The sequence below is a fragment of the Erpetoichthys calabaricus genome, chromosome 11 (assembly GCF_900747795.2).
Source record: "Erpetoichthys calabaricus chromosome 11, fErpCal1.3, whole genome shotgun sequence".
In the NCBI taxonomy this organism is placed as follows: domain Eukaryota; kingdom Metazoa; phylum Chordata; class Cladistia; order Polypteriformes; family Polypteridae; genus Erpetoichthys; species Erpetoichthys calabaricus.
Genome location: NC_041404.2, coordinates 164,762,302 through 164,781,209, shown reverse-complemented (window position 1 = coordinate 164,781,209; position 18,908 = coordinate 164,762,302). Strand labels below are relative to the sequence as shown.

General features: G+C 41.5%; 1 protein-coding gene across 1 annotated transcript in view; it reads left to right on the top strand.

The window, feature by feature from the left end:
- sdk1a (sidekick cell adhesion molecule 1a) overlaps positions 1-18,908 on the top strand; it is a 1,749,737-nt gene that overhangs the window by 872,696 nt on the left and 858,133 nt on the right. Inside the window, exons 3-4 of the mRNA XM_051933783.1 lie at positions 4,263-4,369; positions 9,096-9,243. Of these exons, the coding sequence (XP_051789743.1) occupies positions 4,263-4,369; positions 9,096-9,243 (255 nt within the window). The remainder of the gene's footprint in view (positions 1-4,262; positions 4,370-9,095; positions 9,244-18,908) is intronic.

The following is an 18,908-nucleotide window of genomic DNA, read 5'->3' as shown; positions in this document are numbered from 1 at the left end:
AGACGTCAGAAGGCTTGACGAATTCCAGCAAGAGCGATTATCAGGTGTTAAACTATTGTGACAGACAGCCAGGGAGAGAGCCAGGAGCAGAGTGTGCCAGCCGCTTTTATCACCTCAGTCCAATATTGAGTACAGACGTTAGTCTATATTTGCAGGAAATGTCCATTCCTGTCACTGCTTCTTTCTGTTACTAGGAGATTCTATCAGGTTTTTTGTTGTGCAAAATTTTCTTGGACCTAGTTTTCAGCTCTTTTTTGTTTTATGTCTCTGAATGTGTATTTTTGGAAATGGAGTAACTTTGTATTTTAAGAAGATGCTTATATACCATTAAATGAAAGGTTTTCTTCTAGTACCAGAAAAAAATTGATAGATCTATCTATCTATCTATCTATCTATCTATCTATCTATCTATCTATCTATCTATCTATCTATCTATCTATCTATCTATCTATCAGACAGAAAGACACTATATAATAGATAGATAGATAGATAGATAGATAGATAGATAGATAGATAGATAGATAGATAGATAGATAGATAGATAGATATGAAAGGCACTATGTAAGATAGATAGATAGATAATCTAAAAGACAGAAAGGCACTATATAACAGATAGATGGTATAAAAGCCAGCCCAGCCACAGACAGACATGACAAAGCAGTGTCCACCACACACATGTTTATTTTACATAAATATATACAACTATTTAGAGTTCACAGTCCTTGGGTTTCTCTCGGCCACCTCCACTCCTGCCATTCAAGCTCCGTCCATCTTCCACCCGACTCCGGTTCCCTGATTGGAGTGAGGCGACCCCTTTTATCTTGTCCTGGATGTGCTCCAGGTGTCTGACGATGTACTTCCGGCAGCACTCCACAGTGTGGTGGAAGTGCTGCCCTTGCACCCAGAAGCACTCCGGGCATACACCATCCCTGGTCTGTCAGCACTTCCTGGTGTCCCGGAAGTGCTGTCCCCCAGGGAGCAAGGACTGGCCGAGTGCCAAGGGAAAAGAAGTGCCGCTCTCCCGGTTCCTCTTTCCTCCAGGAATCCTGGCAGGGCAGGGTTCCTGGCCATCTATCACAATAGATAGATAGATAGATAGATAGATAGATAGATAGATAGATAGATAGAAAATCGATCAATTCCAAACAAAATTGACAGGTTACAGCAGCAGACAAAAAAGGCACACATACACAGAATAAGAAGAATGGTCATAATTTCAATTATGCTAACAAAGTACAAATACAGTGGAACCTCGGTTTGCGAGCATAATTCGTTCCGGAAACGTGCTCGTAGTCCAAAGCACTCGTATATCAAAGTGAATTTCCCCATAAGAAATAATGGAAACTCAGATGATTTGTTCCACAACCCAAAACTATTCATATAAAAATGATTAATACAAAATATAAAGAAAAAATACATAAAACAAATTAACCTGCACTTTACCTTTGAAAAGAATCATGGCTGGTGTGAGTGAGTTTCTAAACTCTTGTGGGATTGCACCCAACGGGATGACAGGTGGAAGAGCGTCCCAAAGCAATCACAGTCTCTCAGCGCTGTAGCAGTTCGCCGTAAAAGCAAATCTGAAAAGATCGCAGATATGCTATAAGCGTCTGCCGTCGATGGGTGATACAAGGAACAAGGAGCATTATAAATGTGCAGGGCCCTGCCTGACTGCTGTGTCTGTTTCAAGCTGAATAAAGCTGGTGTTGCTAAACTACTGAGACTCAGCTTTGTGTTTTAGTGTGCAAGACTGGGACTTGCACGTCACAGCACACACGTGCGAGTGAGCACGCACGCACACACACACACACTAGCGCGTGCGAGCAAGCACACACATACACACACAAGTGCGCGCGCACACACAGTCACAATGCTAATGCTGTAGTAAACAGTATACGCTCGTACGAATGTTTACTATGAGTGAGGCACGCCAACTCAGACGGAGAATAGGAGACGATTGCCCACAATCCTGCAGCGAGAGAGAGAAGAACCATCAGCTCAGATGTGATCACATGACGCTCAGCAGACAAATACTACTCGTACTGCAAGACCTCGCTCGTTTATCAAGTAAAAATTTATTAAAAATGTTTGCTCATCTTGCAAAACACTCGTAAACCAAGTTACTCGCAAACCGAGGTTCCACTGTACACATAAAACAAGAATTATTTTAAAGTGATTTAACAAAGTCATGGTATTTACTCAGTGTAACATGATTAGAATAGCATTGGCTAAAAATATTGCCCATGTTGTCGTTGTCTGTTAAGATGTCTGCTAGACCAGCTCAGTATCAATCAGTAGACAGAGAACAAGACCACCTCGGCTGATGGCTGATAGTAGAACTGACTTCACAAGGTGCTCCTGGGAACTGCACAGTTGTCTCGGTCTGCTGCTGAATGCACTCCTCTGTTTAGCCAGGATTTCATATTGAGGGTGAGCATCATTGTCCAGGGCAGTAAGCAACTTCTTGAGTGACCCCTGTTCTATAACATACTCCAGAGAATCCTACCAGACTCCCAAGATCAATATTGTGAGCATTAGGGGGATATTGCAGCACCCCAAGCCCTAGACACAAATTCACAGACGCAAATCCAGGTATAACTACAAGGTTTATTACTGATAATTACCTTTACAAAGGCTTCTTAATAAACACAATCACAATTCCCTCCTCTTTTCCTCCATTCCTCTCAGACAAGCTTTGACCATCCTTCACACCTGACTCCAACTTACCCGGATGAAGCAGAGTGGCTTCTTTAATCTGAGACCCTGGTGTACTGCCAGTGCCAGGGAGTGGTTTGTAATAGCCACTTCTAAGTCAAACGTAAGCTCCTCAAAGCAGGGCTCATAAATCCCAGCATCCCACACAGACCACAACAAGGATACCCCATGGAACTACAGCTCCCAGTATGCTTTGAGGTTGTTGGTTCAACGTCACCCAAGTATGCTAACACCTAGCATATAACCCTGACAGGTTGTCTTCCCTTGTTCTTCCATCATACTGGCCTCCCAGCCAGCTAATGATCCTCTGTCTATTCTGGCTGAGATGCTAGCATACCCCCTTCTGCATTGGCATCTTCTGCCCAAATGGCACTCTTCCTGCCCACATACCACCTGGGTAAGGGAAGAAAGTCCATCCCGGCAGGGATGCCAGTTCCTGCAAGCCATCCATTACTTTATGTACTCTATATGTGTTGTAGACACAACACAATGACACCTCAGGCAAACCCCATTTATTATGGTGTCAATAAACAATAAAGAATAACCTGTAATGAAAGAAACGTCTTTCCATTTGCAAGTCTCCAATCACACTTGAGAAAAGTGATGGTGCCGGTTATAAAAGTGTCCAGAAACCCCAGAAATGGAAGTGATGTCATGACTCTGTGATATTTTGGTTTCTGGACCTACAGGAGGAAGAAGAGGAGAAGCATTATAAGCCAGTGCCAACTTTTGGCTTGGAGTGTTATTAAAGTTGCAAGCCCTGAAGCAGTTTCCCAAGAGCATGTTTCTGACTCTATATATATATTGTGGACGCTAGGGGTCGCTGTTGCCCCTTTAAACCTGACAGACACACACTCAGGACACAGAGTAAAAGCCCGAAGAAGTATTTTAATTCTGTTTACTTCTTCCATAGTGATTCCAAGCACCACTGCCACCATAAACACAATTAATAAGCACAATAATAATCACTAATCTCTCCTCCACATCTCCCTGCAAGCTCTGTCACACTCCTCCAAAATCTATCTCGTTTGCTGGGTCTCCAGCAGTCCTTTATATAGTCCTTGACCCAGAAGTTCTTCTGTCCTTCTGTCCATGTGACTTGCTAGCACTTCCAAGTTAGATGGAGAACTTCTGGGCCATGCAGACAGTAAAACCTCCCAGGTCCCCCTGCAGCATCTCCTGGTGGCACCCATCATCCCCAGCAAGGCTATGAAGCCGAACTCCAGATCCCATGGTGCCCTGTGGGAATCCGGGTCACCGCTATGCTGCAGGGAAGTTGCCATCTGGCTTCTTGGGGGAGGCAGTGTCCCAAAGTAGCTGCCTTTCCCCATCCTTTCAGTCTTTGGGCGTCCCGGCTGGGGTAGAGCTGCCGGCCGTCCTTCACAATATACTGTATATATACAGTATATATATATAATGCCCTTTTTGTCTATTTAAATGCATATGTATTTCTGTATGTGTTCACATAGGGTTTATTTTCTAGGTTAACCTTAGGTGCTCTGCTGCACTTCTATGTTCACCTTCTTCTCTCTCTTGAATTCCCACAGGTACATCATTCCATCTCTCCAGCGTTCCAACGCTGGGTTTTACCAGTGTGTTGTGCGGAACAGGATGGGTGCGCTGATGCAGAAGAAGACTGAAATCCAAGTCGCCTGTAAGTGTGAATAGAGCCGATCATGTGAGACTGAAAGCAAACAATTTACTATTCCTGGAGGGTTCCACTCTATCTGTCAATTTCCTGTGCCCTTCACTGCATGTCATCTCCTCCACTAGTGATTTGTACTTTATGGGGACAAGTACATGCATGTTTTTTTTTTTTTTTTTTATAGAAAAGTAATATTTGAATCTCCTTAACTCAATTTCTAGTGTGCTCATTGGGAGATTTTTTACATAAAAGATATGAATTTTTTTTTAAATTATTTTGAAACACATTTAATGCCTGAAATGTTTGAAAATTGATCAACTTTTTAGCATCAGTAAGGGAAACGGACTGCTGTGAGTTATTTTTCTTCAATCTGACAATATGGGAACATACTAAATCCAGTTAGGGACTTGGGTGGGCCACAGTTTAACCCAGAAGCACTGACCACAAGGCAGGAATCCAAACCTGTGGAGGTTATTCATGCATACATCCACATGGGCCCAGCTTAGACTGTCCAGTTAAACTAACGTGCACGTCTTTAACATCTTTAACTAACGTGCAGCATATCTAAACATACATGAGGATGTACAAAGTCCACACGTACAACAATCAACCTTGGACAGTGGATCCACATGGAAGCTGTGCTAAGCAGTATGCCACTGGTAAATAAAGCAATGGAGTTTAAATATTGGTGTTCACTTTGGCTACTGCACTTTGTCTTTTGTCTTTGTAAGTACCAAATGTGCATATCCTAGCACTCGGCCAGTCTTCTTGAAACACTTTCTTGCTTTTTATACTCATTCACCTTCAATCTCGTTTTCAAGTGAGGATTGCAGACCAGGTCACCACAACCCAAGGAATATCCTGCAGCCTCTCTGAGGGGACTGCTTGGAGGCTTCCCTAAGTTCATCCCAAGATCACATCCAATGACGCCACTTGACCCTTCCAAATTCTCCTTTGAGATCCTTATCCTATCTGACACCCTTTCACCTCCACAGCCCAGCAGAGCATATTAAGCTGTAGCAAAACACACCTACAGTACATTCATTGTCTAAGCTCATGGTCACTCTGTTTGTGAAGAAAACCCCCAAGGGTCTTAAGATCCTCCACCTGTTAACTTATAACAGTAGCTTTGGCATTGTCTTCACAGATCCTATTGACCCACATGACCAATCTCTGCCAGTTAAATGAATCCCCTTGTAGCCTTTGCTTCTGGCCTTGCCTCCTCCATTGAGGGAATATCTACTAGGTTTAAGACTTCTTTAAAGGGCACCTCTTGATAGTAACTCAATTTAAGCTCAATATTTTCCCACCTAAGCTGGGTGCTACAGCACCCATCTTACCCTTCCTGAATAAGAATTGCTCCGTAAAGCTCTTTTTTTCGTGATGTATATTATGGATAGTGCTCAATGAAATCCACATCAACCACAGGCCAAATACAAGTCATCCTTCACGGCCTCAGCAGACACCTAAGCCTTCACCTTGCCCTCCGCTGCAGCTGCCAAACTCTTGATATGTAGTATCAGTAACACCCAGTCAGATTAAAGACCCTTAGGCCAACATTGCACTGAAGACCCCCATTAATTTGACAGCTTGCTTCACTGCCAGTGTCCAATCACAGGATTGTCAGACACCACTCTCCTTTTGGCCACATCTCTCATGGTCTTAAACAGGGTCCAGTCATTCTGAAATCTGCCATGATGCCATAGCAGGTCCTGTGGAAGTGCAAGTTGAACTCCTTCAAGACAGAGGCACAGGCTAACCATTTCCAATACCTTCTTGCCAGCTTATTAATGTGTATCTCGTAATTTATGAACACATTTTGTTCAGACACTCCTCCACCTTTTCAAGTCTGTTTTATTTCTCACTTCCAAAATAAATTGTTTCTCCAGAAACACAAAAACAAAAAATGGTTACATCCTGCTGCTGATAGAAAATGTCAGGCAGCCCTGCTTTATTATTATTATTATCAGCTGGCTTAGTTTCCTTCCATTCTGTGTGATCTAAACTGTGTTGTTTCACGGAATAAAATCAAAAGAAGGAAAATGTCCCAGATGTATGCATAGTAAGTACATGGACCTTTATAATAATTATTATTATTTTTCTTATGGCACCTGCCACTTCCAGATTGCTTGCCATATTGTCATTGAGGGAGTAACCTGCTTGTTCAGTGGTTCAGGCTTTTCTTAGACATCAGAACAGGCAAACACATTGAACCCAAAACGTTTATCCGTTCATTTTATGATCCAACACATTCCAGTGCAGGGTAGTAGTGGGACTGGCGCCTTTCCCACTGGTAGAGGTAGAAGTCAGGAATTAACCCAGGATGAGTTGCCAGCCTGTTGCAAGTTTTACTTACTCACCCACCTACATCACTCACATAGATAGATAGATAGATAGATAGATAGATAGATAGATAGATAGATAGATAGATAGATAGATAGATAGATAGATAGATAGATAGATAGATAGATAGATAGATAGATAGATAGATAGATAGATAGATAGATAGATGTGAAAGGCACTATATAAAATAGAGCTTGAACTTGATCCATTACTTGTCTGCATTGTCTGTTTTATATTTGTAATTCATTTAGACCACTTTGCAGAGATCATCTTTCACTTTGACATTAAAGAGTCGTCTTTTGTTGATCAGTATCAAAAAAGCCATATTAAATCCACTGTGATTCAGTGTAATATTATAGTTGACACTTCTGGGTGGCATGGTGGCGCAGTGGTACTGCTGCTGCCTCAAAATAAGGAGACCAAGGTTTGTGCTCCTGTGTAGAACTTGCGCATTCTCCCCATGTCTGTGTCGATTTCCTCCCACTATCCAAACACATGCAGGTTATGTGAATTGCCAACACTAAACTGGTGCCAGTGTGTGTGTGTGTGTGTGTGTGTGTGTGTGTGTGTGTGTGTGCGTGTGTGTGTGTGTGTGTATGTGCTTGTCCTGTGATGGACTGGAACCTCATCCAGAGTTTCTTCTTGCCTTGTGCTCTGTGCTAGCTAGGTTTGGCTCCTACCCATCTCTCCCCACCACAACCCTGGTCTAGATTAGGCAGGCAAGAAATTGACATCACTTCCTAGGCACTGTACACATACTTTTAAATTGGGCAAGTGCTACCTGATTGTGATCGGATAAAGAAAAATCATGTTAATAATACCTGGTGTAATGGGAATTTTTCTCAAACAATAGAGAAACCACTCTGCAGTAAATACCTAGGAGATCTCATATATATCACATGGCTCTGAAAATTCTTTTATTTAGCTGTTTAGCTAATGTAGTGGCAATGTTGTGCCGAAGAGGTAGGGGCTGACAGGCTGTGAGCTCAGATCACCAGAAAGTGCCCTGCTTGCATTGTTCTCCTATTAGCTTATGTTATAAGGAGACCACTTCAGAGCCAGACATTACAGGTTCCTGGCTAACCACCAGAAGTTCACCACAGTGAAACCAAGATGCCTTGTGATGTGAGTCCACAGCATTGCGCTGGGTGGCATGGGTGGGATTTGCACTGTGGATGATTGGAGTGCAGTGGTGACATCATTTAGAAGGGGTGGGGACTGACAAAAAGAGAGAGATAGAGAGTTCAGCTGGGGTCACCAAGAAGTTGTCCGCTTGCATTGTTCTGAGATGTTCTTTTCATGTCAGACCAAAGAAGTTCTACTATTAGCTCACGCTGTAAGGAGAATTATTCAAAGCCAGACGTTATGGATTCATGGCTGACTGCTGGCAGTTCACAACAGTGCAAACCTGTGAACCAAGGTGCTTCTTGGTATGAATCAACAGCAATATGCACTTGGTGCCAAGGTTGAGATTTGCGCAGTGGTGACATTGTTTAGAAAGGGTGGGGACTGAAAGAGAGAGAGAGACAGCAAAAGATGAGCTGAGACCTTTTCTGAGCCAGACATTGCAGGTTCATGGCTGAGCACTGGTGGCTGACCAAGGAGCAGATCTGCGATCTGAGACATATTGTTGTGCAAGTCCACAGTGTGGAAGATCAGCCCGGCTACAGACAGACACTGAGACACACAATGTCCCAAAACACACCCACGTTTATTAACGTTCTTCTCCTGCACAGCGCACAGTGCATGAATCACCAATAATTATGCTCAGTCCCTTTTCTTCTTCTCTCTTTTCTTTCTCTTTGGCTGCCTCCACTTCTCTCCTCACAAGCTCTGTCCTCCACCTCCTGACTCCAGCTTCCCAAATTGAGTGAGGCGGCCCCTTTTATGTTACACCTGGATGTGCTCCAGGTGCTCCATGACGATCTTCCTGCAGCATTTCCTGGGGTGGCAGAAGTACTGCATGGACACCCGGAAGCACTCCAGGTGCATTCAGTTCCTCTTCTGGCAGCACTTCCTGGTGTGGTGGAAGTGCTGCAGTCCAGGGCTCCGGGATCATCCAGGTGGCCATGGACCCCAACAGGGTTGAACTTCCAGGCTCCAAATCCGTGGCCCCGATACAATCCAGGGGAACTGCCCTCTTGCACCCCGGGGGAGATATTGCCCCTCTCCCGGTCCTTCCCTTCTCCAGGCGTCCCGGTGGGTTAAGGTCCCCAGTCATCTGCCACAACAGTTATACACCTAGTTATTTATTTGGATTTTCTATAATGCTTGAATACTGGTTCAATGAAGCCGTTGAAATATCCATTCCTAATATGGAGAGATTTCCTAATAAGTGGCAGAAACCATTGAAGGTGTAGACTCATACTTAACATTTGTGTTTTCCCTGTAGATATGGGAAACTTTGAAGAGATGGAGCAACGGAAGACGGTGACACAAGGCAAAGCTGCAGTGCTGAATTCACCAGTGGTGTCCTGCTATCCACGCCCTCAAGTGACCTGGTTCAGAGATGGCTATAAGATTATTCCTAGCAGCAGAATGTGAGTATCCTATTGGACTTGTGTTGTATTCACAATGGGCAGATAAGTGATTTGACACCCCCTCCGCCTCTCAAAGCTTTCTGGAGTGATTTCAGAAGTCATCTGATGATACTTCATGTTAAGTGAGTGAAGAGCCTCTGGGCCAAGACTTGTGGTCATGTGGTGACAAACTTCTGATAGGCCAAATGTGCTTTTGTTGTCTGCTTGCATGTGATTTGTCCAACGTCAACGGCAGAGTAAATGAAGATGACATTGGAATCTGAATCGTGAAAGTTGCTATATGCTTGAGGATGGTGATTCTTTCTTTCTGTGGCTTTAAATAAAGTTTTAATTTAGAGAAAATCATCTAGTGATAACAAGTCTTTTGAATATAACAGTGAAGTCCTGAGATACACTGCTTTTTAATCAGCATGTACCGGTTTGAAGTATTGAAATCTTTAGAAATAGTTTGTGAATGCAGACAAATCACAGAGTAAATTTGATATGTTAGATGAATGGAGGATTACTTGTGCCAAAATTAAATACAATCCAATGTGTTAACTACTCGTACGTTAAAATGCAATACATTAGCAAGTGGGCAATTTAATTATGGCACGGTTTTATTATGTTATAATTGAAATCAAATCAACCAAATGATTGATTGCTTTTCACTGCGGCATACAATTTCGGTGTCAGCTTAAAATGCAATTCAAGAATGCATTGCATTTTAATTCATGTCCATAGATCGCATGCCATAACTAAAAGCAAAGCAGACATGTGATTTTGGGATATACAGAAATAAATTGTATTGTGTTGTATTGTATAGTGCATTACGCTTAGCGCCAGCTCTGTGTGTTTTGCATTTCAATTCAAGCTTTAATCGTGCCAAAAGTAAATGTAATCAATGAACCAATCAAGCGTCACAATGTGGCACAAGGGGCTTCAACCATTGGGGAAAGAGGCGTTCCAGTCACGTGTGTGTTGTACTTGGAAAGAAGGCACACAGGGAGTTGATAAGGCAGGGAAACCGTCGTCTACTTGAATTGGTGGATGCTGGTGATCTAAATGAGGATTTCATTCTGTTATGTTAGGGGAAAAAAGGGAAAAACGATATTGTAGCGCCCAACTACTGAGTCTAATAAAATAAGGAACTTGCACCAGGATGAAGGTCAAAAAAATAAATCCAGCTTTTCTGCTATTTATTCAAATGTACCAAACCGAGCACATCAAACATGATACTGTGACAAAGATCTTCTTACACTGGAGCTATTTGTTGTCTGGTGTTGCAGCAACTGAAGAAGCTGTAAACACTCCGCTACCATGATGCTTTACAAATTACTATACAATACAATACAATTAATTTTTTTATAGCCCAAAATCACACAAGAAGTGCCGCAATGGGCTTTAACAGGCCCTGCCTTTTGACAGCCCCCCAGCCTTGACTCTCTAAGAAGACAAGGAAAAACTTAAAAAATAAAACCCTTGTAGGGAAAAAATGGAAGAAACCTTGGGAAAGGCAGTTCAAAGAGAGACCCCTTTCCAGGTAGGTTGGGCGTGCAGTGGGTGTCAAAAAGAAGGGGGTCAATACCGAACACACTGTTTACTGTCTACTATAGCTGCACTGTGCACTGAAGTCGTTCCAGTGTTACGGTCCTGGAACACGCCACACGCATCACGTCATGCACTAAACCACAACCCACAAAAGGCCATTTTTTTCTCTCATGGACAATGATCAAAAGCAGCCCAATTGGGTGACAAAATGGTGGACCTCGCAATGCTGAGCTCTTCAGTCAGGACGGGTCCAACCTACCTTCTTATGCCTCTTCTGAGGAGAGACGCCTCCTGAGACTTCCAGCTGCCCTCTTTATATCTCGAGTCTACCCCTTATTGGCTGCCTCATTTGAATAGTGCTCTGACATAGTATGTGCACCATTTCTACTGGGATTGTTTTGTAGTCCAAGTAATTACTAGCTCTGTAAAACTTCATTTTTCCGTCGAGTTGTTAAAGTATATTATCTGTTTGTCACAGAGGATATGAATAAACAGCTGAATAATTCAGTATTTAAATCAAATTGCTAACAGTCACACCTCAAAAATGTAACTGCACTGCTTAATTTAACATTTACAGTATAAAAAGAAAACAACTTAACATAAGAGTAAACTTTTTCAACGACACCTAAAACATGCTTTTCACTGTAGCAGTTAACCACTCCACAGTCCATTTTGTCTAAACTTTGTGAACACTGGGGGGTGCTCCAGCTCCCCAAACACCCAAAACAAGCAGGCTCAGAACAAAAGGTAAAAGTACAAAGAGTCTTTTATTGTGGGAAATTCTTCCTTGTCAAGCATTTTCCACCACCACTGCCACAAGTGCAATAAAACACAAGCACATCTCTTTGTCTTCTTCCTCTCAATCACTGCCTCCTCCATACAAGCTTTGTCCGCCTTTTACTCAACTTTGGCTCATCCATATGAAGCAGGCAGCTCCTTTTATCCAATCCCTGGGAGTGCTGCTGGTGACATGACACTGCAGCACCGAAGCACTTCCAAGTGAGGTTGGAGCTGACTGCCAAATCCTGCAGCAATGTTTCACTATATTCAGTATTTAATTAAAATCGATAACAGTCACACCTCAAAAATGTAACTGCGCTGCTTAATTTAACATTTATAAAAAGAAACAACTTAACATAAGAGTAAACTTTTTCAGTGACACCTAAAACATGCTTTTCACTGTAGCAGTTAACCACTCCACAGTCCATTTTGTCTAAACTTTTTGAACACCGGGAGGTGCTCCAGCTCCCCAAACACCCAACATAAGCAGGCATTGAACACAAGGTAAAAATACAAAGAGTCTTTTATTGTGGGAAACTCTTCCTTGTCAAGCATTTTCCACCACCACTGCCACAAGTGCAATAAAACACAAGCACATCTCTTTGTCTTCTTCTTCTCAATCACTGCCTCCTCCACGCAAACTTTGTCCGCCTTTCACCCAGCTTTGGCTCATCCATGTGAAGCAGGCAGCTCCTTTTATTCAATCCCTGGGAGTGCTTCCAGTGACATGACACTGCAGCACCGAAGCACTTCCAAGTGAGATTGGAGCTGACTGCCAAATCTTGCAGTTCCCTCTTCCGTCCCCCACAAGACCCAAAAAGGTTGTCCCCCAGGACTACAATACCCAGCATGCCTTGTGGGCACCCAGGCAGGAATCCCAGCTTGGGCTAGCATAAGCCAGTGTAAGTTCTCCCCTCCTGTCCTTTCACCTCAAGGGCGTCCCAGCTGAGTAAGAATGCGGGCCATCCCTTATAACTTATACTTGCATCCAGAATACAGAAACGTTTATAGGTGGACCAATAGTTGACGTCCCTTGCACCACTTTTTGATTCTGATTGGTTGCTTGAATACTTTTAGCTGTGGTAGGATTAAAGAGCAGTCTCAAATTGAAATGTGATACACACAGAGCTACCTTTAAGCGTTTTACAATACGTCTGTGTGGCTTTTAGTTATAACTTGCGATGTAAGACCATGAATTAAAATGTAATGTGCATTGCAGTATTACATATTAAACTGACACAAACATTGCATGCTGAAGTGAAAAGCAATCAATCACTTGGTCATGTCATGTCATTTTCTAAGATGCTTAATCCAGACCAGGATCTCAGGGGGTGCTGGAGCCTATCCCAGCTAGGTTAGGGCACAATGCTTATGATCATGGTGCAAGTCCAACACAGGATCATTAGGTCTATGTCCTTAATTCTAACACGATAAAAACGTCCCACTTACATTTTAACGTAATTAACACATTTAACTTTGGCACAAGTAATCTACCATATAGATAATGTATCTACTAACAAAGACTTAACAAGCGTATTTTTGAAATCCTGTAATATGATCCAATTTAGCAGAAAGGAATACTCAAATCGTTATATAAACTATTAAAATAACTAAGTGCTTACTGAAATCCTGAATTATGCCATTGGGTTATCATATTGTAACAGAGCGTAAAATTGTAATTCAGAGAAAAATGACCTTAGTACGTATAATACATCAGAATGAGTTATACAACGGACAACCTGGGACGAAGTAGCTTTTGAACAAACTGTATTTCCAAATAGCACAATCTCAAACTTCTGCGAGAAGCCTCTGTACATTGTTATCTCTTTATAATCTACAGTAAATTCTTTTATTGTCATCATGCATACCTTTATCAATGAAATGCATTTTCATCATCTTGCCATTAAACCACTTTACTGAACTGCTGTTTTGACCATACACCATGGATACATCTTAATTTTTATTTAAGTACATTTAAGCAAAAGTCACACAAATTCAAACAGGGATGTCTGGCTTGATTTGGTCCATAGTGTTAAGCGCCGGTGGCACTCCTTGAGCAGCACAGGTTGTTGCAATGTGCAATTATTCATAATATCACTGAATGAATTCTACTTGAGGAGCGAAAACAGGGCAGCAAAATTAACAGGTCCGACAATCTCTCAAATTAATTGTAAGGGACTATACGGCACGGGGATCAATAACCATTTAAAATAACATGAAGAGGCATAAATCAATCTGCTGTTCGCTGATGACAGATCCTATAGTTAATTATTTTGTAAGGCTAGGCAGAAACAAAAAGACCAATATGTTTAACTGTAATTTCAGGAATAATTGATATTGCTCAAGTATAATTCAGCACTAAAATTAAAACTCTAGTCTGCTTTCTTTTTGTAGCCGAGATACCTGTCTGTCTCACTATTATTAGCTACATATAAACCTCTGCCAAAAGTGCAGCCGAATTTTATAAAGGATTTCATTTCAATGTGCTTAAAACAGATGGGCAGGCTTGTATGTTTCATTAGCAACTTACAATTATCTTGAATGTGTCATAGCATACACAAAATGGAAAACTGTTAACGCTTTCTTTCCTCTGGCTTATTACCAAGTAAAAGGAGAATTAATTTGGACCAATTCTCTGGCTTAAAAAAAGTCAAAGAGTAGAACAGAACAGAGAGGAATACTGTTCTTGGGGTGAAGCGTTGCGGAGTCATGTCATCTCGCAGCAGTCAAATATAAAGCAGATGGCCGTGGAAGACTCTGTAAAGATCACCAGTCTATTTACAAGCAAAAAACATTCGCTTATCACCTCTCTGAACCAATCATGTGCGCCGCCTCCACCCTCTGACGCCACACAAACCTGGCCACTGGACGCCTGCGGCAGTTCATATTTACAGAAGTAAGGTCTTCCATTTTATGGCAGCATAAAACAAGAATGGGCTGAACTCATTGAGTTAAAACAAAACTGACCCACAAAACAAAGTGAAAAGCAACAAGCAATTACATATTGTTTATTTTCACAGATCGCATTTACTCAAAATTTGGCAGCCATCCCTGGCTGCGCAGACATTTTGCCAGTTTTCACTCAGGTATACGTCTGTCCTTGCCAGCTAGAGGAACGCGTCAGTCTATCAGCCCGAGCCTTTTAGATAGCCACACATCACTAAGTCTTTCTTTCTTTCTTTCTTTCTTTCTTTCTTTCTTTCTTTCTTTCTTTCTTTCTTTCTTTCTTTCTTTCTTTCTTTCTTTCTTTCTTTCTTTCTTTCTTTCTTTCTGTACCATTAGTACAGTCTGTTAAAAGACGGAATACAAGACAGATGGTAACTGAAGGGAAAGTGGATGTTCCTACTAGTTTTAGGGGAGAGATTTTGAATTGGTCTCATCATTTTAAAATATTCGGTCGCCTGATATTTCTCAAAGTTATGTAATTATTTAAATGGTATTTCTAGTGGAGATATATTAGTCTCAAACTACTTTGGATTTTGTGCTTCTTTGTGAAAATTGTTGTAGAGCAAAACTTTCACAAGAACTTTAAGTTGGGATTTTGCAACTAATTTCGGTACTTTTCTATTATCGTGACGCAAATCGGTTAGGGTTAGGGTTAGTCTCCTCGCTGGTTGGTACTTCGCAAATTTTCATTGTTCCAGGGTACACTGCACTATCAAAGAGATAACACGAAAAGATTAGTGGCGAGGAATTAACTGTCAACATGGTGTGCTGCACATGCGTGACTCGCAGTGGAAGACAGTGGGGGACCAATTTGCGACACGATAATAGAAAAGCACCCTAATTTCTTCTCCTAGTCATCCTTGGGAAGCATTGAATCTTCTGTGACTAGTTTACTGGATGTTTGGAGCTTAATTTGGGAGGATATTGATTGTCAGTGTGCTCATAGTGTACTCTTAGTGAGCTGGTGATGGACTTCTGGTGGGCCAAGGATCCTCTGAGACCAGTCACCATTCTGGGGGAGGATGTGGAAGTGGTGCAGAACTACAAGTACCTGGGGGTGGGGTTCACATGAACAACAAACCGGACTGGCCTGACCACTGGCCTGTACAAGGAGAGCCAGAACAGACTGGACTTGATAAGGACACTTACAGTAGGTCTTTTGATGTATGCAGAAAGCTGCAGGAAATGTTCTACCAGTCCATAGTAGCCAGTGTGATGCTTAATGCTGTGGTCTCCTGGGGAAGAACAAACTTATCAAGAACTTGTGGTCCATTACAGGGTGAACCTTGGACACATTGGCAGCAGTTGTGTAAAAGATGATGGTCGCAGAATTGAATGCCATCATGAAAAATCCCCTCCATCTCCTCCAGGAGGGGCTCTTTTGGAGCACTTTTAGCCACAGGCTCATTCCACCGTGGTGTGCTAAGAAGACCATTGGAGGCAATTCAGTACTCCCACCTGATATACTTGTTTAGTTTATTTTTATTTATTTATTTATTGATTGATTCATTCGTTCACTCATTCATTGGCTGTATCACCTGTCCTTTGATCTGTATTCTTGTTTTTTTATGTTTTTGCTGCTATATGCATCTGAATTTCTCCCTGGGCTGCGGTGGGTTGGCACCCTGCCCGGGATTGGTTCCTGCCTTGTGCCCTGTGTTGGCTGGGATTGGCTCCAGCAGACCCCCGTGACCCTGTGTTCGGATTCAGCGGGTTGGAAAATGGATGGATGGATAGATGGATAGATGGATGGATGGATTTCTAAAATTGATCTAATCTAATCTAATCTGATAATATGGTAGCAGCACTGGGTTTTCTTTGCTAGGAAAACTGTAAGAACTATTAATTAAATCCATCTTACACTAAGCAACCTTCTCTTGCATGTCGCTTATCCTTTAAAAAACAGAGAAACATTTTGATTTCAATAACAGATTAGTTTACTCCTTCAGATTCAGATTGAGAGAGGTCACTTCAACTTGAATATTTTGTGTTCCATATTTTCCACTTTTATGTGTCCGGTAACCGGTCCTGTCAGCAAAACAGGTCCTTGCTAGTCAGTCCAGCCGCAGAGTTAGCGTGAGTGAGCCCGTGGCTTGTGCCTGAATGTGCAGTGCGGTGGTCTGAGCAAACCGCTATCACCACTGTGGCAAAATTTCTTTATTGAATGTAATAAAAAAATTAAACACAACCTAACTCTCAAATCAGTTAACCAAAAACCAGAACACCAAAATTTTACACTATATGTAAATTTTCTAACTTATTTAAAAAATAAGAAAGTGCTTATTTTGCCACAATTATAGGAGATAGACAGTTTTGAATCACTTATATATCACTATTGGCGCTTTGTGTATTTGTTTTGTAATTTCCAAGTTTCAAACATGTTAACTTAAATGAGATTTACCCTAATATTGTAACTTTTTCTTACACACTGTTTATAATTTTTGACTTAGGATAGGATGTAAATATGCAGCAGTATGCTTGTGAACCTAAAAATTCCGTATGATTTCTTATCTTATTGTGTGTCTGAATTTTGCTGTTTCTTTTTATTATAGGACTAGCCGTCCCCCGAGCGTCCGGCCATGTAGTAGTGAAACAGGACAGCGAGGAGTGCCCCACCCAGCTCCCTACTCCTGACGTCACACTCGCTTCTCCCACTCCTCGGCCTGCAGCCTCTATCTCAGATTAGTATTCCTGCAAGCAAATTATGGTTCTTAGAGCAATGAGAGAAATCGCAAAATCAACCGGAATGTTCAAGCACATTTTAGGAAAAAGCTATATCTAAATCCGTTAAGTAGTTCTCTCATTCGCTAACTAAGTGAATGTAAGATATGCCCTGAGGCTGGCACGTGAGTGAGGAGGACCCCACCCTCCTCCCCTCGGCATGCTGCGTCTCTCAAATTCGCGCAAATAAATCGGTACCGCAAGCAAACTATGATACTTAGTGCGATGTCGCAAAATCAGCTAAAATGTTCAAGCAGATTATAGAGAAGAAACCTACCTAAATCCGTTAAGTAGTTCTTTCGTGAAAAGCAGACAGACAGATGTTGGATTTCATATATATAGAGATGTCATTACATGCAGAATCCAAATATATACAGTAATTATTTTCTCCATTCAGTTTCATTTTAAGATTATTTTTTTCACATTATAATTTTATTTTTATGAGAATTGGTGCCATCTATAGTCACTTCTTTAATTAAAAAGAGTTCATTTTTAATGTTTTCAAAAAAGTGGTATATTCATTCATTCTTGTTTCATATAATGAAATTTCACCACAAGACATTTGCTCGACCACTGATGTAAATTCATTTATTTTTTTTCTATCTGCTGCCCTCTCTCGTCACTTCTTTCACAGTATGCTGTTTTGCCACAAGGCACTTTTTTTTTTAACAAACTCAGATGTGTATTGTGTGTTTTCGCAATGTTCGTAATTCAATTATAATAGCAGCATAATACTGCAAGTACACTAAGACGTCCCTTTTGATGTAATCAGTAAACTGCTACTAATACAGGAGATTTCAATTAATTTAAATGTCAATAAGCCCTAAGAGAATACAGATTATTTAAAGTTATGCTAAGTGTAAGGCTTCATGTTAAATTAAATCAATACTGTTGCTCTTTGGAAAGATATTGATGAAGGGCATTTTTTTGCCTTTCATTTTTAAGGCATATACAATTTAAGTTGAGGATTTGATGACCTTCAGTATTTATTTTTCTGACTCTTGAAATATGGTTCATATGAAAAATTCTTAGAATGTGTGTTTCCATCTTTGTAAAACACTCAGCTACTGAGGAGCCGCAATTACACTTGGATCTTAAAAGCTCTGGTTACGTCTTCTGTATGGGTCAGGTGAAACTGGCCCTCCTAGACAATCCTGTTTTTCTTGGTATAGCAAAGCTTTCACAGAAACAACACAATGTGGGCTTGTGTGTGTGTGAGGGTGTGACCGACCAGTGGGGATGTCCAGCAAAAGTGTTTACAGCTAAAAGAGACACATAATGTTCAAAGCAGAGTGACAGAAAGCTCAAAGCAGCACATGTTCATTTGGTAATTAGTGCCCACCCGTGGCAAACTCTTCCACTGTTCTGTCTAGTCTTCCTTTGAATCCAAACATAACTGACATCTGAAAACAAAGTATATCTGACAAGGTTAAGGTCTGCAGGTACAGATTAAACATATGATACATGGTAGCAGTTTTCACAGTTATACAATAGTCTTTTGGATCAACAAAATCCCCAAGCAGACAGTTACATGACAAAGTAGTCTGCCATCTACGTGGAAATCTCTGAACACTGGAGTTCATCATACAGTACATTCTCCTTCTTCTTTCCATGTCTGTTCAAACACAAGACTTCCAGAATTTTGCAACTCCGATGGCTTTCTCGTTGGCTTCTTGGATGTCTTCCAT